General features: G+C 41.4%; 1 protein-coding gene across 3 annotated transcripts in view; it reads left to right on the plus strand.

The window, feature by feature from the left end:
- Positions 1-23,902, plus strand: part of RTN1 (reticulon 1) — a 182,469-nt gene that overhangs the window by 83,471 nt on the left and 75,096 nt on the right. For 2 of the 3 annotated variants that reach the window (XR_016281043.1, XM_089522793.1), the window contains exons 2-3: positions 3,498-4,220; positions 7,129-7,929. The exons of the other annotated variant lie outside the window; for it this stretch is intronic. Coding sequence is in view for 1 of the 2 variants with exons in the window: in XM_089522793.1 (XP_089378919.1) it covers positions 3,498-4,220; positions 7,129-7,929 (1,524 nt within the window). In the remaining variant the exon portion in view is untranslated. The remainder of the gene's footprint in view (positions 1-3,497; positions 4,221-7,128; positions 7,930-23,902) is intronic. 3 annotated transcript variants of the gene reach the window in all.

Consider the following 23,902-nt stretch of genomic DNA (forward strand, 5'->3'; position numbering starts at 1 on the left):
AATGGCTACCATTCACTTGTAGGCACCAGCTTTGTTCCCATTTGTGTTCCAGCTCTTGACAGAGTTCCTCATTGTACTGAGTGGAGTTATCAAAGGAAACCTTTCTCTTTGTGTTTTGCAAACGCTCTGCATCATGGCCGTGATATTTATTTCAAGGAGAAGGTGCCTGGTTTGTTTGGCCCCATCTTCAGAGGGATGCTTGGGGACAGGAAGGATTCAAATCAGTCACTGTGCTGCAATAAACAAAAGAAGTCACCCTCAGACTCCTGTGTGTTATTGAGAACATTGGCCTTTATAGATTGCAGGCATTACACAGTGGCTGAGAGCCTACATCAAGGAGATGAAGTGTAACTTTGTGCTCATATTTACACAACAATTGTACCACACCATGTTTTTAGTGAACTGGGACACTTAAGCACTGAATGCATAACCAAATGTGCATGCACACTGCACATCTGTATGCATGCATATATGTTAATGCACAACACACAGCTTCATGCATTGTGTGAAATATGACATAATTTCTACTTTGTATGCTATGTTCTTGCCCACTGTTATTTCACAGTCTGTGTGAAATAGCACCACGTGTGCAGCTCCACTTCTGCAAACTTGAATTGAGTGTGCATATTTTGCATCAGGTAAATTATTCAACTGCTTACAGAGGTCTAAGTCACCTAACAGGAGTCTAACCAATGTGTAGGGCAAGGATGCATGTGATCCCTGGACCACCCTTTCAGGATGTGGAGGGCTCCCCCCCACACACATTTGGAGGCTGCCTGCATCCCCTAAAGCTTTTTTAAAAAATCAGAATTTTTGCATTTTTTTTTAAAAAAATGTTATGGTTCAAAAAGCCCTCTAGAAGGGGGGAGGCATTGACGTCACATTTTGGGCTCAACATGGACCAACTTAAGAGAGGCCTTTTGTAAAACAGGAAATGACTTCCTGTTGTTAAGCAAAGCATCTCCTGGGCCTAAAGTGGTCCAGGAAGGCCAAACATCATAATCACCACCACCAACAACAACATAGTAAAAATGTCTCTTGTCCTCTATATGGCATAGGAGGGCATTTAGAGGCAAAATTATTATTATTTCTGCAAGAGTAGGTGCAGATGAGGGATGCAGCCCTCCAAGATCTCCAGGTGGACTAATGCAGCTCCCTACCCTTCCACAGTTATTACCCCAGTATTAGGACAAGTATGGGCAACTCTGGAGCATCCAGGGCCATTCTTGCCCACCATGGACTCATGCCAGGCTCCACCAGCCCTTCCTGGTAAAACTAGAGTGACTGAAAGACCAAGTCCGGCAAAACTGTGTCCTTTTAACTCGTAAAAACTAGATGTGGGGATATCTTGTTTTAGAGGTGATTTCACCGTTTGGATGCATCTGGAGGTGTGATGATATAATCTCATGTGGAGGGCACCCAGGATCAAGTGGCCTGCAGCAGGCAGTGTGGTGCCAACCACTGTGTGGTTGGTTGGCAGGGTCACCAGTAACTGGTTTGCAGCAGTTTTGCTCTTTTTCTTCTCTTTTAGAGGGAAAAGGGGGTAGTAGAAGCCTCAGACAGCTCAAAAGAAGAAAGATAAAATAGCTCTGGGCAAGTGCAGATGTTGAGGGAGGGTTGCAGCCACATCACCCCCCTCATACCCATGAGGAACTATGAGAGATGCTGAAATACAGTATAGCTATGCCTATATGTCTCCTCTGTGGATCATTTGCTCCTTTAAAAAAAGTGTATACATGTGGGAGGGAGAAAGGGAGCTTCTTTGGGCAGATTGGAAAAAAACTGATGTCATAGCTTGTTGCTTAACTTAGACCCCCTCCCCCAAATTGGGAGAGACCCCCAGGGCAGAAATCCAGATCTAAGGTCTCCCTGACACGTGTCCGTCTAAGATCTGTTAAAAACATCAGTGAATGAAAAACCTTATATTCCTCAGTCTTAAAGAAAAGCAATGGGAAACCACCTCTGAATAAATGTTGTGAAGAAAACCCTACGCTAGGGTCCCCATATGTCAGAGTCAACATGAAGGCACATAACAACAATAAGAGCTGGTATGGTGTAGATAGCTGTGGCAGGTGTATGCTTAAAAAGGGATAAGTCATCTAGGCCATAAGAATGATCATGGGACTGTAATCACGTAGTACAGTGGTTCCCACACTTCGGTTCTCCAGGTGTTTTGGACTTCAACTCCCAGAAGCTCCAGCCAGGTTGGCCAACTGTCAGGAATTCTGGGAGCTGAAGTCCAAAACATCTGGATGACCAAAGTCCTTTGGATGACCTTGGGCAAGTCCCACTCTCTCAGCCTCAGAGAGAGGCAGTGGCAAAGTCCTCTGAACAAATCCTTCCAAGAAAACCCAAGAATCAGGTTGTTATAAATTTGAGTTGATTTGAACAACAACAGCAACAACACTTTCTAAGACACAGATTTGTTATAGATCAGTATGCAAAGGGATCTTTTAATTCCTTTGAGGCAAACTGAGAGAAAGAGCATAAGCTTTTGTAAACTAGGGGACTGAACAGACTGGCAAAAAGAGCTGATGTCCCAGTGGCACAGGGGTGTGGCATATGCGCAGTGCACACTCCCAAGCCGCCATGAGGCTGCCATGAAACCACCTGAATGACCACACAACAGCAGTGCGTTCAGCATTTCGGCAGTGCAGTGTTTACATGCTGCACACCGCCAAAATGCAGAAAAACCACTGCTGCTGTGGTAAATGTGCCCTTTTCCCGGTGAAAAAAGGAGCAGCTTTGTGCTGCTTCTTTTTGCGCCAGAAAAATGTCAGATTGGGGCTGCGGCATGTGGCTGCTGCAGCCCCGATCCCGTGTTTAAAGGGGCTGCATAGAGTTACTCCTTTACGGCCATCTGTTTCAACCCTAAGTCTATTTGATTAGATTACTGGAGTAGTGTGTGTGTGCATATTTGCAAAGACAGTAGTCATTTCTGTATTCCCAAAAATTAGTTGCAGAACACTTCAATTATTCTGGAAATTCCATCTCGGACCTCAGAGCAGCAGTCTTTGAACAACAACAACAACAACAACAACAGCAACAACCTACAAAGGAAGATGGAAAGAGAAACAGCAGAATTAGAATATATCCACAAACTCCAGTCCATCAACAGTGGATTGAACAGATCTTGGACCTTTCTTTTAAAAATCCAGAGCAGAGTTACTGCATTCTTGATAGCGAATAACCAATTGTCCCACTGGGAACATTTTTACACCCGGTTGGTTAAAAAATTATTGGTTTTAAAACTTGGGGTGAAATGTTCAGTCCAACTATTATAAAATATGGGGTACTCTTGTGATGGGAGAGGTTTGTACGCATGGATATCTGTTGAGATGTTGAGAGTTACAGGGAAGAGAACTGTCTTTCCCTGCTGACGGAAAATGCATAGACACACTATCATATTGATTATGATAGTGCAAGAAAAATCTTTACAGACATGGCAATGTCTTTCTCTCCCCCTGCACTAATTTTTATTTCTGTGTTTGTTCTAGGAGGCATGACATCCTCTCACTTCTATGGTTATAGTTCTTCCAAGACAACAGAGATGGGCAATGGCTCCTTCTACACCTCCCTGATTTCTGATGACCTCTATACATCTCCTCAGGATTCCGCTTACTTCACTGGAAACCTCTCCAAAGGGAGTGGCCATGTTGCTACTTCAGACAGCACCGAAGGCTTCCACACCCAGGATGGGACTGCCTTTGAGTCCCGTGGCTTGTTTAGCTCTGATTCAGGAATAGAGATGACTCCAGCAGAATCCACTGATGTCAACAAAACCTTAGCTGATCCCATGGAGCAGATGAAATCGGAAGCTTATAAGTACATGGACATGAGTCGATCAGAAGAGATCAAGTGCCAGGAGAGGTATGGTGTAGGCTTGGGTGACGTAGGCCCTCCAGGTTTAATGGAGAAATGGCAAGAGAATGTGACTGAACCTAAAGGGACAGCATCTGGAGGAAAATATGTCACCAAAGAGCCAGGCTTGGGTGATGAGTCAATGTTTGGTGGCCATCAATACTCTTCTTCCATAATGGCACCAGTCAAGATTACACTGACTGAGACAGAAACCATCGAGGGGGCTGTTACAAAGGTGAAAACTCCAGAAAAACAAGAAGCAGGGCTCAAACCAGGCCATGAAGTTGTTCCCACTGTGATGGTGTCTGAACCAGAAGATGACAGCCCAGGCTCAATTACACCACCATCTTCAGCCACAGGTACAAACCATTTGCACTCAGTAGTAGGATCAAGAGTATTTCTCTTTCTCTGGGGATGATATGCACAGAGATGAGAAAGAACAGTTTACAAATAACATTGCTACGATGGAGCCTATGCCCAGGTATATAGGATTGCTGACTTATTCCCATCTAACTTTGGGCTGACAAAGCATCATCAACACAACTTAAAACAACTGAGATTTTTTGCTAAGGAAAAACAAATAATGTGAAGAGTGAGGGAAATTTTAATATTTTTTCATACCTTTGTTCTTTTTTTGTTTTCTTTTACGTATTCTTCTTTTGTGGAATGTGGGGGTAGAAAAGGTGTTTGGAGTAGAAGAATGTATAATTGTGGTGATAATGACTTGGGAGAACTTGGAAAAGTTACTTTTTTGGACTATAGCTCCCCAAGTAGCATACTCTATGCTGGCTTTGTTCCAAACCAAGTAACTTTTCCAAGTAATATGATTTTGTCTGTAGTGAAAGAAGTTAAGCAAAAAGTACCCATAAGAAAGATATAAAGCAGTAGATGGGGCACTAATGCCCCTCACTGTTCACTTGAAAAGACTCCAGCTCTCTAACCCACCCTCCATGGCCTTATGGTTGCCAAGAATAATTAAACATTATTCTTTCTAGTGAAGCAGCCTACTCCTTTGAGATACAAGATGATGTTATGAATTTTGCAAACCTATTATGCAAAGTAGTCTTTCACTGAGCTCTGGCAAGGCCTATATATTGATGGACACTAATGGACCATTAGCAATGTTAAAAACAATAACTTTGTCCCAAGCATCTGGAATATCCATTGAAGCTCATCCAGCTGCTGATAGCTGCTAAAACCTATTCTTCCATGGTCTAACAGAGTTGATTATTAATTTGCAGGAAGGGAGGAGTGCTTTTGAACTGTAAGGTGTTGATGTTGCTTTGGGACCAGAACAGCACTCCCCCCTCAAATGCTTGCTTCTTCAAGGATGCATTATCTATTCAATATGTAGAGTTGTAAATATGCAAGTTTTAACAAAGGCACTTTTTTCTTAGCAGCACATGCATTCAGAGTGTGGTGGAGTCTCCATCTTTGGAGGTTTTTAAACAGATAGCCATCTGTTGGGATGCTTTGCTTGTGTGTTCCTGCATGGCAGAATGGCATTGGACTGGGTGGCCTGTGTGGTCTCCTCCAACCCTACAATTCTGTTCTATGATCCTGGGCTGTATCGATAGGACTATAGTGTCTAGATCAATGGAAGTAGTACTACCACTCTATTCTGCTTTGGCCAGATCTCCCCTGGACTTTTGTGTCCAATTCTGGGCACCATAATTCAAGAAGGATATTGACAAGCTGGAGTGGGTCCAGAGGAAGGTGACCAAAATGGTTTAAGCTCTGTAAACCATGCTCTATGATACCCTAAAATACCCTAGGAAATTCATGGCGTCTCCATAAGTTGACAGATGCTTGAAGACACACACACACACACACACACACACACACACAGCAATTTTTATGGTACATTTCTTGATGTCAAGCCCCAAAAGCCATCCCCACACAGTGTCATAAATAGGGGGAAGATGAGGAATTGGCAAAGGATGTGGTGTGAACAAAATCAGGGCTGTGCCCATATCAGTTCTGTTCAGTCTTCTGAGTAAGAATGCAGGTGTTTCTGAAACCTTCCCCTTCAATTGTTGTTGCACCATCTCTGCAGGCAGGTATGTAGTTTTCAGGAGGGCAAAATGAGAGCATTGCTCCCTCTCCAAATAAGAATTCTCCTCTCCCCATGAAATTTCTCTTCAGTCTCCAAATTTATAGCATTGCAGCAAATTAAAACTTCCATTTGGTTATTTAAAAATACAATTTACGTACTGAAAAAAAAGGTGGGGGCAAAGTGACCAAGGGAAAGTAAACACAGAAAGTGGAAGAGTTCTAAGAGTGGACAATTTTCAGTGTCTCACTCCTTGTAATGCTTTCAATTCAGAGACTGGAGGAAAATTTCATTTGGGGAGGCAGAATTCTTATTTGGGGAGACAATGCCCTAATCTCCTGTATAAATGTCGTATATATAATGTCATACATTTTGAAACCACAGTTGCTGCTTGGAACTAGGGATGTAAAGAATGTTTGCAAGTTTTCTCATTACTGATTGGAGAGGGCATCTCAGAGCATTGGAAAACTTGTCAAAAATGATTAACAGCAACAAGATGGTTTAGAGTTTGGATTTTTTGGGGGGGTTGTTTTTTGAGGAAAAATTGTGCAAACAACATTGTTTTTCTCACAAGAATTTTTTGCACAGAAAACAGCATCTTCTTGCACAAATTTTAATTATTATTTTTTTTGCAAACTTACCAAACCTTTGGTGAGAAAACATTTGAATTTGTTCTTCTTGCATGCCAGAATGAAATAAGTGAATGCTTACAGTGGGCAGATTAATGTGTCTTCCATTTAAGAGGATGTGAGCGTTCCTAGAATGAGTTGATGGGCACTGTAGTCCAAGAACATTTGAAAGGCCATAGGTTCCCTAATCTTGCATTAGAAGAAATACAATAGTTTTTCCAGTGCAGATTTGATCAAATATATGTGAGGATTCTTGTGACTTTTCCCAAAAATGTGGGTGGGTAGAATATGACCTCCCAGATGTTTTGAGGCCACAAATGCCAACAGCCATTGAAAGCATAGCCAGTGGTGAGTAATGATGAAAGTTGAGATCCAACAATATCTGCAGGGCCATACTTTACTCTTTTCTAACACCTGCTGGTTGAGAGATTTGCTGTTGCTATTTCCTGGAGAAACCAAAACTGATTTTTGCTAACCATGATGTCTTTTCTCCCTCTGTCCCCACTTTTAATGCCCCTCTTTTGTTCTGTCTCATCATCTCTTCTTTTCCTCCTGTTCTCTCTGCCTCTCTCCTTGAAACTTCAGAACCATCTGGCTCAGAGTCCCAAGGTAAAGGGAGCCTGTCTGAAGATGAGATTGCCAGTGCCATTAAAGAAGCAAAGGGCTTCTCCAGTGAAAGCCCTGAAGGCCAGAGATCACCAACTGTTCCACTTGGAAAACAAGATCCTAAAAAGAAGATGCCAGAACTTCCAACTGGAGGGCCTCCTTTAGATAATGAAGTGAGCAGTGCTGAATCCGGTGATTCTGAGATAGAGCTGGTCTCCGAAGACCCGCTAGCTGCTGAAGAGGTTCTCCACTCTAACTACATGTCCTTCAGCCATGCTGGAGGGCCTCCTCCTTCCCCGGCATCTCCTTCGATCCAGTACAGCATCCTGCGGGAGGAACGTGAGGCCGAACTGGACAGTGAACTCATCATTGAATCTTGTGATGCTTCCTCAGCTTCTGAGGAGAGTCCAAAGCGAGAGCACGACTCTCCCTTGATGAAGCCAATCATTATGGACATCATACAGGAGGAAAATCACTCCAGAAACGAAAGTGCCGGGGCCCCAAATTACAAAGTAAGTAGCTCGAAGGAGAGCAGGATGAACAAGGAAAACCTGGCGGACTCTGCCTCCTACTTGAAGTGTTCATTTGGTGCTTCGAAGGTTCATGGTGACCTGAGTTCCTCCTTGGGCATCGGCACTGAAGAGATAAAGGACAAAGTATCACAGAAGAAATCAGCAGAGGTGGCAGCCACTATTATGGCAAACAAACCACTGTCCAAGGGCTCAGTGGCTAGAAGTCCCTGGCCTTCCTCACCACTGCCATTTTTAAATAAGCAAAAAGGTAATTCCGTATGTTTTTATGTTCTCTAAAATAGTGGGCATTTGTCTGTGTGTAAACTGAAGGTGTAGGGCTGGGTGGGAGGTATTTTCACGTGGCACAAACCAAACGAACAAACCAGCCATCTTGTGTTCCTGTGGTCAATACTTCAAGATAAGCACATTTGTTTGGTGAGCAGGAAGAAATGTTAATAGTGAGAGCTGATTAAGTCATGGCCTGAATAGTGAAGAATGTTTCCACTTGTAACCTACATTCTGTCCCAAACCTCAGCTTATTGTTAATTTGTCCATTTGGCTTTGCAACATAAAAACAGGTAACATTAAACCCACTTCATTTTGCTGAAGTATCCAACTACAGTTGTCCCTCCATATTCGCTAGGGTTAGGGGAACAAGACCCCCGTGAATATGGAAAAACCGCAAATAACAAAAACACTGTTTTTACCTGAGAGGACACCTCTCTAGGAATCTCTAGGTCCTCCATTGCAACTCTGTGGTCAATGTCCAACATACACTGACCATAGAATGGCACTGGAGTAGCTACAAATGGTCTTTCAGTGCAGCTTTTAGTTAAAGTTGACCACAGAGTTGCACTGGAGGACCTAGACAGTTCTAGAGAGAACATATTAATGAAATCCATGAATAATCAAAGCTGCAAATATCAAAGCCGCAAATATGGAGCGATGACTGTATTGTCAAACTTCACTGAATTGATATGAAAGTGTGTTCAGTTTCAGAATATTGGCTCTATTGTTATTAGCTAAATGTTCAAAACCTGGCATATTACACACAACAGAATGATCACTCCCACCAAGAAAAAAATTGGCAGCTTCCACATCAGTATGCCAGTGAATCTGCTCCTGGTTTTAGTTTGAACTTTAAAGGTGACATGGATGTGGCCTCTTGCAGGCCTCTTCCTGCTGTCACATCATTGGGCTGCTGATATTATTATACCAAATGAAGCATTTTTCTGTTCTCTGGCAATCTTTCTGCTAAGTGAGCACTCTGTGGTAAAATGGCAAGTGTTCTTCCCTCAATGGGGAGAGCATTGCCCAAGGCCTTTCTTGAAGGCCTGTTCAGGGTCAGGCTGCTAGCCTCTACCACATTTCCAAAGTCCATCCCTGCAGCCTTCAGACTAGCAGTTGTGGTGTCATTGCCAGGTGCCAGTTGTGAGGCCAGGGTGTCATTTTCTGAGTGTTGAATTTTGCTGTCTTCCAGAAAATGCATTGTGCATTGACTAAACAGCAGAAATGGACTTCCGATAATCTTACCAAGTCCAACAGGATAACAAAGTTCAGAAACTCGGGCTCAGTAGTAAATCTTTATTAAGAAACTATAGATCCAGTCTGGTAATAATAATAATAATAATAATAATAATAATAAAATTTATTTATATACCGCTATTCCATTCAATCACAGCGGTGTACAACAATTGCAATAACGATACAATACAAAATAAAAATTGCAATAGATAATTAAAACTTACAAAACAGTACACAGTATACATAAAATCAACATTAAACCAAGCCAGCAATATACTCGAAGACGTTAATCATATAGGGGGGCCACACATATCACGGAACATCAGGGAAGGCTTGATGAAACAAAAAGGTCTTCAGTCTCTTTTTAAAGAGTTCCAGGGAGGTGGCGGTGCGGAGCTCCTCGGGGAGGGTGTTCCAGATCCCAGGGGCCAAGATGGAAAATGCCCTTTGAGAGGTTGACCTATACCTTGTAGAAGGGATCCTCAATAAACTCTTCCCAGATGACCTGAGTGTGCAGGGCGGATTATATGGGGAGAGGCGGTCCTCCAAGTACCCTGGGCCCAAGCCATTTAGGGCTTTATAGGTTATAACCAACACCTTGTATTGTGCCCGGAAGCGAACAGGCAGCCAATGGAGATCATACAAAATTGGTGTTATATGGTCAGCCCTGGAGCGTCCAGTGACCAGCCTAGCTGCCATATTCTGTACTAACTGAAGCTTCCGGGTTTGGTACAAGGGTTGCCCCATGGAGAGCGCCTTACAGAAATCCAACTGACTTTGACTGTCAGAAGTGACCGCAAATATTACAACCAGATAATTAAATTGCAAATAATTCAAACTTCAGGAGGGCTTAAATCTTATCTGTTAAAATTAATAGACACATTTCTCTTTCCTTTCCCTATTTCCGCTTTGTTGTTACAGCTAGACACTTTCTTACAAATGACCCTGAATGAGTTCGCCTCCTTTCCTGGCTTATGTTAGCACCTGTGTCTGAGCTCACACTTGTAAAAACATTCCAGAAACATATGATCACTACTACATATCCCATTACTAGATTATGGCAGGACAAAAGCATATTCAATTCCTGACCATGCCTTGCACAGTGCCTGTATATGTACAGTGGACCCTTCATAGTTACTGGGGTTAGGGGCACAGAACCCCCATGGAAGTAGAAAAAAACACAAATACAAAAAACACACCATAGTTTTACTCTCTTGAAATCTTTAGGTCCTCCAGCACAACCCTATGTTTAACATCTGCCAGAGGATGACCATGAAATTGTGCTGGAGGACTCTCAAATGCCTAGAGAAATGTTCTCTCTAGGAATTTCTTGGTCCTCTAGTGCAGATTCTGGCAGACATTGACTATAGAGTTATGCTGGAGGATGTAGAGATTCCCAGAGGGCACATATTGGTCAAATCCATGACACAGAGGTCAAAACCGCAAATGTGGAGGGACGACTGTATATAGGTAGCACCCTGCAATGGGGCAGCTTGGTATGGAAATCACTATCATTCAGTGACCCCCTTTTGCAGAAGTACACTTCCACTGAATTTCTGCAGCAACTAATACCTTTGCTTTTATTTTTGACAGTTTGAATAAAAGCCTTGCAGTTATTTGCAATTTTGACTGATGGCAACCCTATGAATGAGAGACCTTCAAGAGTCCAGTCAGGTCATGTAGGCTCAGGGTAGTGGCTACATTTATTGAGTCTATCCAACTGTAGCATGGCCTCCCTCTTTTTCTACTGTCTTCCACTTTACCAAGCATTTTTGTCTTTTCCACTTTCCTACTTAAAGGTAAAGGTATTAGTTGCTGCAAAAATTCAGTCTCATGATAAATCAAAAGTAGGATGGTCTCCGTTTAGCTATTGTTGCTTCTAAGGCTTGCTTTGCTTTGAGAACCATTCATTTGTCTTTTGAGCTGTTCATGGTATTGATAAAACTCTTCTGCAGCACCTCATTTCAAATTGTCCTGCCAGCTTTCTGTGTTGTCCAGCTTTCACAACCATACAGAGTGCACAACAATTTTAAAGGGCTGGCTGGTCTATTTTAAAAAAACAACAACAATAACAGAAGCCATATCTGTGATAGATTTCCCAGAAGACCTTGTTCATTATTCCTTAACTCAGTTCCCAGAGCTTGTCCTGGCTTTCAGCAATCTTCTTTGTCAGCTTTCCTTGGTACATGGCCAAGATGAAAATAAATATGTGTTTCTCTTAAAAGAAGGAAAGGAAGAATGCTCTTTGTATACTCATGAAAGCCCTAGCAAATCATGAGTGCATAGGTGAATTTACTATTCAGAGGTCAGCTTAATAATTATTATTGCTTCACTGTAGTTAGGGATTTCCCCCATTTTGTGTCAACCTTCTAAGGTAGCTTAAGCTGTGAGATAAACCATATTCAAGCATTTGAACGCTTAGTAGTAGCAGCTTGTGAAGGAGGTGCATGGGCAATATCTGCCACAGTTTCATGTTGCCCTCCTCATCTTCAGATCCTTGAAGCAGGGAGAGTTTCATAATTCTACACTGAACAGATTGCAAAATCTCTGCTTAAACACAAAGGGATGTTTGATGCATAAAATTTAGTTTTCCAGGCAACTCATGTGTTGTTGTTGTGTGTAGCTCTATGTTTGCATATGCATTGGGATCTTGTCATACTTTTCAGACAAACTGAGAGAAAGAAGTTGGTGGCATAAGCTTTAGTAGACCTGGGTTGCTGCCAGAGTGCAGAATTAATGCAATTTGACACAGTTTTGTAATGGCTGCATGCTATGGAATTCTGGGATTTGTAGTTTTTTTGTGGCACCAGAGCTCTCTGACAGAGATGGCTAAATATCTCACAAAACTACAGACTGTAGATTTCCATAGCATTGAGCCATGGTAGTTAAAGCAGTGTCAAACTGGATTAATTCTGCAATGTACATGCAACCCCAGTCTGCTTCATCAGATGAATGGAGTGAAGACACTGTGTGGCTGCATCTGCGCTGCAGAAATATTCTGAGGGACTACATCCCAATGTTGAACAATTCTTACCTCAATTTTAGACTAGGTTTAATGACTGAACAAAGTATAAGTCATCAGGATGATCATGAGAATGACATCATGCAGCATCCTTCCTCTAGGAGTTCTGTACCCAGAAGAGTTGGGTACACAAAGTTTTGTGATTGTTTAGAGCTGACAGCAAGGCTTAAAAGAGCCACTGTGGTGTCATGGTTTGAATGTTTGATGAGGATTGCAGGAGCCCAAGGTCTGAATTCCTACTCAGCCGTGAAAACCCATTGGATGGCCTTGGGTGAGACCCACTCTCTCAGCCTCAGAGGAAGGCAATAGTAAACCTTCTCTGAACAAATCCTGCCAAGAAAACTCTAGGAAAGGGTTACCATAAGTTGGAGCTGACTTGAAGGCACATTGCAACAATAAGGATCCTTTCCATCTCTGAAATAGCTGCATTGCAAACTGGATTTGAACCTTTATTCTGTATCTCTGAGAATATTGAGAAGACCTGGGTTGATCTCTGCCAGAGATGGAATGATTGTCAATCAGGGAAGATCCTTAGAACTTTCCTCAGACTTCAATTTCTAGAATGATTTTGAGTTAGGCAGCTGCAAAAGACAATGCCAGATAGGTTTCTTACTTTAAAACAAATAATCTCACTGATGTTTTATGGTTTCCATACAGCAGAGGTGGGCAAAACGCAACCCTCCAGATGCTGCTGGACTGCAAATCCCAGCAGAACCAATGGTGAGGAATACAGTAAACCATACATAAAAGCAATGTGGTTTTCCCCCTCCCCTCCTCTTTGTTCACACAATTGTGAAACTGAAATGTGTGTATGTACCTTCTAATCACAATCTCATAAATTCCATAGGGTTTTCTTAGGCAAAGAATCCTCTGAGGTGGTTTTACCAGATCCTTCCTCTGAAATATAGCCAGCAATTATTACAACAGAGCTAATCCCAACTCTTTCTATTGAACAAATGTTGCCATCCAGTGGCAATGAGGGAAACTACAGGATGGAATTCCCCAGCTATTTTTTTGTTTTATGCTTGTTAGAATTATTATTAGCTTGTATAAGTCATTCAGATACCAGGGGCATTCTTTTATCATAGCAATCTTAATTACTGACTGGCATCTTAAGAATGGCTTTCACTGAAAAATAGCTTCCTAAGACATATGCAAAACCTAGTGAATGTGGGAGTAGTTGCATTGACAGTTAAACAAAATCCATAATACACATTGTTGATAAAGATATTACAAGTGTGTATTTTGATGTGTGTGTGTGTGTGTGTGTGTGTGCATGTAATATTTATTAGTTGTCAGGAAATTTAATTTAACTTATGTAATAATTAAAATATCAACACCCTACCCTACATCTTTGATCTCAGAACAGTGTGCAATAACATCACATTTAAACAATTTAAAATATTATAACAGTAAAATTGACAGTTTAAGCTATATGAACTTTAAAATATATAATAATGTTCAAATGTTATATTTAAAATTATATTTTTGTTGTTTTTGCTGCTGTTAACTGTCTTCAAGTCGATCACAACTCATGGCAACCCCATGAATGAGACATTTCCAGGCTCTCCTATCCTGAACTGCTCTGCTCAGGTCTTGCAGCCTCCTTGATTGAGTCTCTCTGTCTATGCTCTTCCTCTCTTCCTACTGCCCTCCATGTTTCCTAGCATTTTTGCCTTCTCATGATGTGACAGAAGTACAACAGCCTTGATTTAGTCACCTTGGCTTCCAGGGAGAGCTCAGGCTTGATCTGTTCCCATTTATTTGTTTTGTTGACCATCCATGGCATCCTCAGCATTGTTCTCCAGCACCACATCTGTAGTGAGTTGATTTTAATGCCTTGGATTATCCTCACTTTAGTGTTCATAGTTATATCTTTTCGCTTAAGCATCTTGCCTAGTTCTCTCATAATCATCAGATCATGCCCTCCCCAGTCCCAGTCTTCTTATGATTTCTTGACTGTAATGTCCATTGTGATCAATAACTGATCCAAGGTTTTAGGAATTTTTGACTATTTCAGTGTCCTCATTGTCTAGATTGAAATCCTCCTCAGTCTTTATTTTTGTTTTCTTAATGTTCAGCATTAAGAAAACAAAAGCACTTTGACTTTCTCCAGCAGTCATTCCAAGTCTTTGTTGTTTTCTGCCAATATTATGGTGTTGTTTGCATATGAGGTATCATTGATTAAAACCATGTATATGTACTTTATATTTGTGTGCCTTCAAATTATTTCTGATCTGGGATTTTCTTGCCTGATTTGCTCAGTGGAGGTTTGCCATTACCTTCATCTAAGGCTGAGAGAATATGACTTGGCCAAAAATACCCAGTAGGTTTCTGTGGCCAAGTGAGGATTCAAACCCTTGTCACCCAGAGTCCTAGTCTAGTACTGAAACGACTACACCATGCTGGCTGTCATGATAAAATCATTAGACACCAAAAGCTAGATAACTTGGTGCCAAATTGAAGGCAAAGCTGGTGCCAATCGGGCCTTTAAGGGGAAAGCATTGCATAATTGGGGTACCACAACAGAGAAGACACTTTTTCATGTCCTCATGCAACTCATTGTCCTGACTGGTGGGACAGAGAGGAGCTTTTCTGAATGAAATAAAAATTTAGAAGCACAAAACTTTCTTAAAACTAGCCAATACTTTCTCTGTTCAGTAGTTTAAAGGCAAATCCAAAAAGAACAGAAATTCATCTTTTTAAATTGCATATTATCCTTGCTGATAATAACATGGCAAGAAAAGAACAGTTTCTGCTCTGCTTTTTTCACAGCTGAGAAACCACAGGATGAACGCAAATATTGGGCTCAGTTTACTTCTCTGAGGCAAACACAAAGGCAAGCGTGACTGCAATCTTAGTCTTCGCTCCAGGAGAAATTGGGTAGCCAGACTGAAAATGGGACAGTACCCCTGTACCTTCAGTGGTTGTATAGAAGACGACATTTCAGGAGATGTTGTTGCAATGCAACTGGGTAAAGAACAACACTTGCTGAATTTTTTTCTTCTAGACAACCATTGAATATGCAGGAGCCACCTCTAATTGTTATTCTGGTAACTCCAGAAACGTTTCTGCATGAGAAATTACAAATGTGATTCTTTTTAGATTAGATGCAAGGCAACAGCCTGATTCCGGGGGTCATAGGAAAAGCCATTTCACACTTACAGCTCTGTCTTTCCATTCCCCAATGCCAAATGGCAGCTGCTGACTCCTCTCTGGAAAGTAACCTGAGCTTTAAAAGAGCCATTCAAGGTGCACAAACTATTTTGGCAGAAGTGGTTTTAGCACCTTGTATGGCTCTTTTAGAGAACCAGTGTGGTGTAGTGGTTTCAGCATTGGACTGTGACCCTGGAGACCAGGGTCTGAATCTTGGATATGCCAGAGCTTCTAGTTAGCAAGAAGAGCCCCTTTATTGATACTAGCAAAGTTTTTATAACTTTAGTTCAGTATGAGCTCATGGTAATCAACAATGTTTGAGCATGAAAAGTTTTTGATTGACAATCAGTATGGTCACATTCAGTATTCTGGTCAATGGAAGGAACAGAAGAGCAAGCTAGAAAGTTTGCAACAATAAGGGTCTGTAGAATCACTAGATTGCTGCACTACACTCTTATAGTGCTGCTATTCCACTTTAACTGCTCTGGCTGCCTCCTGCTGCATTCTGGGATTTGTAGTTTAAGGATTTAGAATTCTCTGTCAGAGGGCTCTTAGGCTTCACTGAACTATAAGCCTCAGAATGCATCAAGAGGCAGCCAAAGCAGTAAAAGTGGAATAGCATCACTATAAGAGTGCAGTGCAGTAATGTGGTCAGTCCCCAGGAAAGCAGCCAGATAAGAGACCCTTGCAACATTAGGGCACAGCTGCTTTTTGCAAAACATACTCTCTTTGTCTCAGAAAGTAGGTGAAGAAGAGGGAGAGGATGAAAGAAATCTCAGAAATGGCTGCACTTTTACTCACCAAACCTTTCCTGGGCCTGGCTGTCAATTCTGTAAAATGAATTTTAAGTAAAGCAAGGAGAGAGAGCTAAATCTAAATCCAGTTTCCAGATTCACTGTCCAGGGTCCTGATTTCTGGCCATTCAATAACATAGGAGAGAACCAGTTTAACTCCCTTCCTCCTTGACTGCCAGGGTCAACTTTTTGTCCTATATACTCTCTAGGGGGCTTGGAGGCATTTTGCCACATTTTTTTGCCTCCTTGGGTCAATTCAGGTCCAGCAGGGGCCTTTAAAATCAAACAAACCAGAATTAAACTAGAAGCGACTTCTGCTTGTGTGCTGTTTGGCTGGATTTTTAAAAATTGTCTTTCAATGAATTTCTAAATTGGTTAAACTCTAGAAATTATTTAATTGTTACAATTATTGAAGTTCTTGAACATTTGTAATACGGCAGGCCCTTGGTATCGTCTAGGGTTTGGTTGCAGGACCCCTGTGGATACCAAACTCCATGGATGTTCAAGTCCCATTATATACAGTGACATAGTAAAATGATATCCTTTATGTAAAATGGCAAAAGCCAGGTCTGCTGTTTGGAATTTATATGCATATTTAAAATATTTTCACACTGTGGATGCTTAAATCCCGGGATAAAAATATCTGCGGATATGGAGGGCTAACTGTAATTGGTTAGCTGCCGCAAGTCCCATTATTGGTAGAAAGGTAGGATATAAATGAATAAAATAATAGTTTCACAATCCTGTTGCCATGCAGCAGAGGGATGCAGAAAATGGGGACAACACAGTCTCTCTCTCTCTCTCTCTCTCTCTCTGTGTGTGTGTGTGTGTGTGTAGATGTCTTTGCCTACCTAGGGATTGTTGCTGTTGCTATGGAAAAGCAAAATGTTGCAGCTTTCCTTCTTTCTCTCTCTTTTTAAAATTAGAGATTAAATCTGGAGTGGCTGTATAAGCTGCAGTCATGATGGAACAATACCAGCACCTTCTCTCGCTGAGAAATGGAGCATTGTGGCTAGATTTAGGGGAGTGTGTGGAGGGAGTGTTGGTGGGATATTTTTCTCAAATATTTGAGCAACATGAGAGAATGGCTTGCTCATCTTTGTGCTTTTACGTCTGCTGGCTTTGTGACAGTCGATGGAGCAGTAACTGAGCTTGGAGCAGAAGGAGCTGCTAGCTTAATATTTTAGTGCCATCTGGCATGTGAGCACTCCTGCATTCTGGTCCCATCTGCACCCGAGTAAATATAAAGACCCACTAGTATTTCTTAGAAAGGGTTTTCAAAGCCTCGGAGAAAAGTCCAAGGGTGGTTGGTGGCTTCCTTGTCAATAGGCTGCTCAATCTGGTTGGGGTTTAGTCTGAACTTGAAAGAAGCTATCTGAGGTATTATTATTATTATTATTATTACAGTCAGCCCTCCTTATCCACAGATTTTTTATGCATGGATTATAGCATCCACAGCTTTAAAATATTCTAAAAAAGTATATATTCCCAAAAGCAAACCTTGATTTTGCCATTTGATATAAGGTGCACCATTTTGCTATGTCATTATATTTAATAGGACATGAGCATCCACAGATGTTGTTATCCACGGGGGATCCTGGAACCAAACCCCAGTGGATAACAAAGTCCCACAGTATTACAATCAATTTTCTGTATGTGCGGATATTTTTATCCACAGATTCAAGCATCCATGGTTTGAAAATATTTTTAAAATGTATAAATTCCTTCATTTTGCCATTTTATATAAGGGAGACCATTTTACTGTGCCACTGTATTTAATGGGACTTGTGCATCCGTGGAATTTTGGTATCCATGAGAGGTCCTAGAGCCAAACCCCAGTGGATACCAAGGGCCTACTGTATTTATATCCCGCTTTCCCCCCAAAATTGGGACACAGCAGCTTACAATAGAAAAAACAGTAACATTAAAAACATACAAAAGAAAGCATTAAAACAGGACTGAATTACAGTGGACTCTCCCCTTACATGGGGGAGCCGTTCTGGATCCCCCATGCGGAAGGAAAAATCCGCCTATGCTCGAGCCCCATAGGAAATAATGGGGCACGTGCATGTGGTGGTACGGCATGCATGCCATTGTTCTATTCCCCATGCGGCTTCCGTGTAAGCTGGAAGTCATGTAAAATGCATCTGCGCATGGTGCAGGCACACTGTATTACAATTTTTATACAAATTAGAATAACTATATATTTTAGTGTTCTATAAGCCGCCTTGAGTCCCAATACTGGGGCAAAGGCAAGATATAAATGAGCCAATCTGGTGTAGTAGTTTGAGCCTTGGAGTATGGCTCTGGAGATGACAATTTAAATCCATGCTCAGCTATGGAAACCTATTGGGTGATCTTGGGCAAATCATACTCTCTCAGCTCAGAGGGAGGCACTGGCAAAACTACTGAACAATTCTTGCCAAGAAAACCCAGTGATAGGCTTGCCTTAGGGTCGCCATAAATCAGAAATGACTTGAAAGCACACAGCAACAAAAACAACAACCTAAATGGATCAAATAATAACAATAATAGTAATAGTAATAATAGCAGTAATAATAGTAACAACAATAACAACTGGGAAATGAGTTGTACTTATGGTTGTGCAGTTCATTATGTAACATTGCCATTCAACACACTAGTCATGTAGCACGATCACCTTCTAATTCCACATGTGGCGTTTTGCACTACGGAGCCCCAATATAAGCTCTCATCCAATGATGGCACAATTCAAGATGAGAGAAATTCTGAGCATATGCAGAACACTGTCCAGTTAGTCAAACTTTTACAGTTCAGGCTTGGATTGTAATAGTAAACATGTAGTGTCAATTTCAGGAAGACACAGGTTTCCACATTATGTTCAATACCATCTCTGTTGAGGATCGAACTGGCAATGACAACTTCAAAATTAACCAGAAACATCTTTCCAGATGGTACTGGCATCTGTTGGAAGCATGGCATGGTTTTCAGTTGTAACAGTGTACAGCTATCAAATATTTTTCTGGCTATTTTTAAAATGGGAGAGCATTTCCCCCCACCTTTTGTAGTCATGTGTCTTAAGGACAAGAGTGTGGGCAGTCTCAGAGTTTGACAGATGCTGCTGCATTTCTGGCTATCTGATTTTGCTGAAGGTCAGCTCATGTATTCACTTTGGCTGAAATACTCTGGCTGCCAGTTGCTGCTGCAGCGTTTGCCCTAAACAATCAATCTCGTCCATCCTCAACATCAAGAGACATTTCACGTGACACCGACTACAATTCAGCCTCCGCAAACCCTCTCCGAACACATATTTTCAAGAAAATCTCATGATAGATTTGCCTTGGAGTCTTCATAAGCCAGAAATGGTTTGAAAGCACAAAACAAACACAACAGTTCCCTACCGCTGTGTTAGAGACAAGACAGCTGGGTTGAATGCCAATTCCCATTTCTTGTTGGAAACACAAAGAACCAGGTCACCTCTATGACTCTTCCCATACAAGTGCTTCAGGAACTGTGCTGTTTTGGGTTGTGTTTAAAAAGCACTTCTGTTGAGATATCATGTGGGAGAACCAGCTACTTTATAAGAGCTGGAGTGGCAGGGAAGACATATGCCTATTTATTTTATTATTTAATGTATATGCTGCTTTTCTCCCCATGTCAAAAAGCACAGGGGGTGTTGGGGGAAAAGGAATTGCATGGCACCTTTGAGACTAAACGGTTTATTTCAACATGAGCTTCCATAGATATTAATCTATTTTGTATTTGAAGAAGTCAATTAATATACACAAAAGCTCCTCCTGAAATAAACCAGTTAGTCTCAAAGATTCTGATTCCCATCGACTAAACTCCTTCTTCCCATGAGCCACATTTTCCTTTTTATATTTTCACAGACTATCATCTCTATCTCTTTGGAAATTACTCCCAGTGTTGGACTCGGTGTGGTTTACAACATAAATTAGAACAAAAATGTAACTAAAACCAAGTATATTATCGTATATACTCAACCTCATTTATAAGTCAAGGGCAGGTTTTGGGGCCAAAATTATGGATTTCGATAAGACCCATGGATAAGACGAGGGTAAAACTTAGGGACATGTAACAAAGGATGTAAAAGATGAAGCCAAGGAAAATGATCCCAAAGAACTTACAAAATTCTGGCAGACATAACTGTTTGTGCTCACCCTAAAGGCTGGATGCCCTGTCTAAATGAACAAATACTAGTGATGAAAGAAGAGCTGTGAATGACCCAGTCTAGTTTCCCATGGGAATGAGTGCCATACTGTGAGAGCAGCCATTGAAGAGCCCTGTCATGTGCCATCACCAAATCTGTCTGGCCAAAAGAAAGACTTCTCCCAAGGCTCTGAAAGCACATTCGGGTTTGTGTAGGGAATGTGTCTATTCCCATAATTTTCCTGTCCTAGGCTTCCAGACACCAAAACCTGTGATCTAAGAGTTTTGAAAGATCACAAGCTGAACATGAGTCAACAGTGTGACACAACAGCTAAAAAAGCCAATATGATTCTTTTCTGCATCAACAGAAGTATAGTGTCTAGAGTGAGAGAAGTAATAGAACCACTCTATTCTGCTTTGGTCAGACCTCATCTTGAACACTGTGTACATTTCTGAGCAACACAGAACTAGAGGGATATTGACAAGCTGGAGTCTATCCAGGGGAGGATGACCAAAATGGTGAAAAGCCTGGAAACCATAAAGCCCTATGAGGAGCGGCTTAGGGAGCTGGGTATGTTTAGCCTGGAGAAGAGACGGTAAAGAGGTGATATGATAGCCCTATTTAAGTATTTGAAGGGGTGTCATGTTGAGGATGGAGCAAGCTTGTCTTCTTCTGATCTAGAGACTAGGACAGAGAACATTGGATACATTCTACAGAAAAAGAGATTCCACCTCAACATAGAAAGAACCTCCTACTAGAGCTCTTCAACAGTGGAATATGCTGCCCCAGAGTGTGGTGTAGTCTCCTTTTTTTGAGGTTTTTAAACATTGTTTAATCCTGATCATAGGAAGGGCGGTATACAAATAAAATTTTTATTATTTATTTATTTATTTATTTATTTATTATTTAGCCCTGTAGATTTGCACAGCGCTGTACATACAAACAATAAATAGATAAGACTAAACCTGCCTATGGCGTACAATCTAAGAAATAATAGGATAATATATATAAAATACATAGCAATACAGGAAATGGTTCAGTAAAACAGCCAACAAAAAAGGCTGGATGGCTATTTGTTGGGAGTACTTTGTGTATTCCTGTATGATAGGGAGTTAGATTGGATGGCTCTCTATGATTTTAGGATTTTATGAGTTGGAAGTAAGTGGACACACCTGCTGGTTAGTTAACTGTACTCTCAATTTGCATCACTGGTGCATTTGATTGTAACTTCCATGTTGGTAAAGTTTTGGGTATGTGCTTTAAAAGAAATACCCAGGGTGTGAAACCCTTTCCCCAGAATAGGTTCATTACCTTTGACAAGTATATTAAATTTCAAATTAGAACCCACACTGGATTCAGTGCTCCACTAGCACAGGAACCTTGTTTGCAAAATTCAGTTCAACCTTTTTGTTAATGTAAAACCATTGTGCTTTCCTAGTACATATTTTTCCAAAAGTACATCCACATGATTGGCTTTGAAATTGGTGCGGTGCAGATTTTTGTGGAATAAATTATTTTCAAGGAGACCAACCTAGCCACTTTCATCAGCCGTTGAAGGAGCAGCTGCTTCAATACTTATTTTCCTCTTCCCTCCTTATTTCTTTTTCCTTTTGTACTCTACCTGTTAGATTGTGTGTCTACAGACAGGGTCTGCCTTATCTTTCAGTACCTGTATAGTGCTTAGAAAATTGTGGTTGCATTATAAGGGGTGTTGGTGGTGATGTTGCTGAAATCAGGGACGTAGCCAGGGGGGGTTTCTTGGGGTCCGGACCCCCCTTCCATTAGAAAAATGAATGGTGTGTGCTGCTGCACTGCCATGCCCAAGCCCCATTATAATGGTGGCACTTAGTCTGGACCCCCCCCCTTCCTAAAATCCTGGTTACGTCCCTGCTGAAATGACCATAGGAAACATCAAGAAGGGAAACGCTTTCTGCAGTGTATGCATGTGGCAGTGAACAATCTTTAATGTGACAACAGCTGTGTTATAAATACAAAGAGCATCCCCATTTTCACCTTTGCAAAAAGCCCAATGGCACTGAGAAAGCATGATTAAAAGAGGCTTATTATGGGTACATTTATTATGTAATTCTCACCCTTTTTTTTCCTTATTCAGACATTAATACACCCTCAGATATATTTTATTTAATGACCAGGATTGCTAATTAATAAGGAAGAATTTTGTTCATTTTCCAGTTTGACTAAGATTAAAAACAGCCTGCTATGAAACAGCAAAGAAAGCAAATATATTATGCAGAGAGAGAAAGAGAGCTCATTTCATACTCTGATGAACTGATCAATACCTTCATTGGTTGAGCTGACACCACAGAAATAATACTAACAGGCTGTTGAACTGGAAGGGAAATCAGCTTGCATGGCCACACAGTTATGCGATCCGTGTACGAAGATAGCTGTCTTCTGTTCACCCTCTTTAGCGTTGAGCCTTTGTAGCTATATGCTCATTTAGAGGTGGAAATCATGCTGCCCTTCAGATGTCATTAAACTACAACTCCCAGATTCCTTCACCACTGGCTATGCTGACTAGAATTGCAGGGATTAGCAGTCCAACAACGAATTCAAGGTAATCCCAGGTAGAAGAGATCAATTCAGCGAGTGGGATTTACATTCCATGTGTTTAATGTGATTGAGACTACCAACAAAATTTAGGCTAGTGTGTGTTAGAGTGATGGCTGAACTCTAGAACTAACCAAGATCAGATGGTGCTTTTGGTGGGCAGCCAGTCATCGCTGGGGCTTGTCCACACTGGACAAGGGAATTAGTAGAATCCAAAAACTTCATCTTTATCAGGGTGGAGATTTCTGGGAGCTGCATTGGCTTTCTTGGCATTAGAAAATGTTCCTTGCAAGCCAGAGTGGTATAGTGGTTTCAGCATTGGACTATTAGCTCAAATCCTTGCTCAGGCCTGGAAACTTGCTGGATAACTTTGGCCAAATCACAGACTCTCAGTCTCAGAGGAAGACACAGGCAAACCCTCTACTGAACAATTATTGCCAAGTAAACCCTGTCGCTTTAACAGTTACCATAAGTCGTAAATTACTTCAAGGCACACAACAGCACAGAAGATGCTCCTTAAAACAGTGGTCTAATGCTGCCATTTTCCCCACTCATGGAGGCCAGTCAGGGGCAAAGTACCAGGCAAAGTCCATCAGAGATGAGACAGAAGCATCCCCAGTTGTGTGCAGGAGCTTATCAGCCAGTTACAGCTCTCAGAGTCCAGAGAACATATTAATCAAATTAGTGAATAATAAAATCCATACAAGTCAAAGCTGCAAATGTAGAGGGCTGACTTGGTGGTCCAGGAAAACAAAGAGACTAGTTAGACAACAGCCCAAGGGCACTTTCCCAGTGCACTCCTGTGGCCAGTTACAGGTTATTTAAAGAGATGTATCATGTCTAATCTCTTCTCCAAGCTTAGCATATCCAGTATGTAGAGAGATCTTGTAGCACCTTTGAGAATAACTGAAAGAAAGAAGTTGGCATGAGCTTTCATAGACTCCAAAAGCATCTGAGAAAGTAAACTGAAGTCTACAAAAGCTCATGCTGCCAACCTCTTTCTTTCAGATAGTCTCAAAGGTGC

The sequence above is a fragment of the Sceloporus occidentalis genome, unplaced genomic scaffold, assembly GCF_023333645.1.
Source record: "Sceloporus occidentalis isolate IW3139 unplaced genomic scaffold, rSceOcc1.0.p SCAF_4, whole genome shotgun sequence".
Lineage (NCBI taxonomy): Eukaryota > Metazoa > Chordata > Lepidosauria > Squamata > Phrynosomatidae > Sceloporus > Sceloporus occidentalis.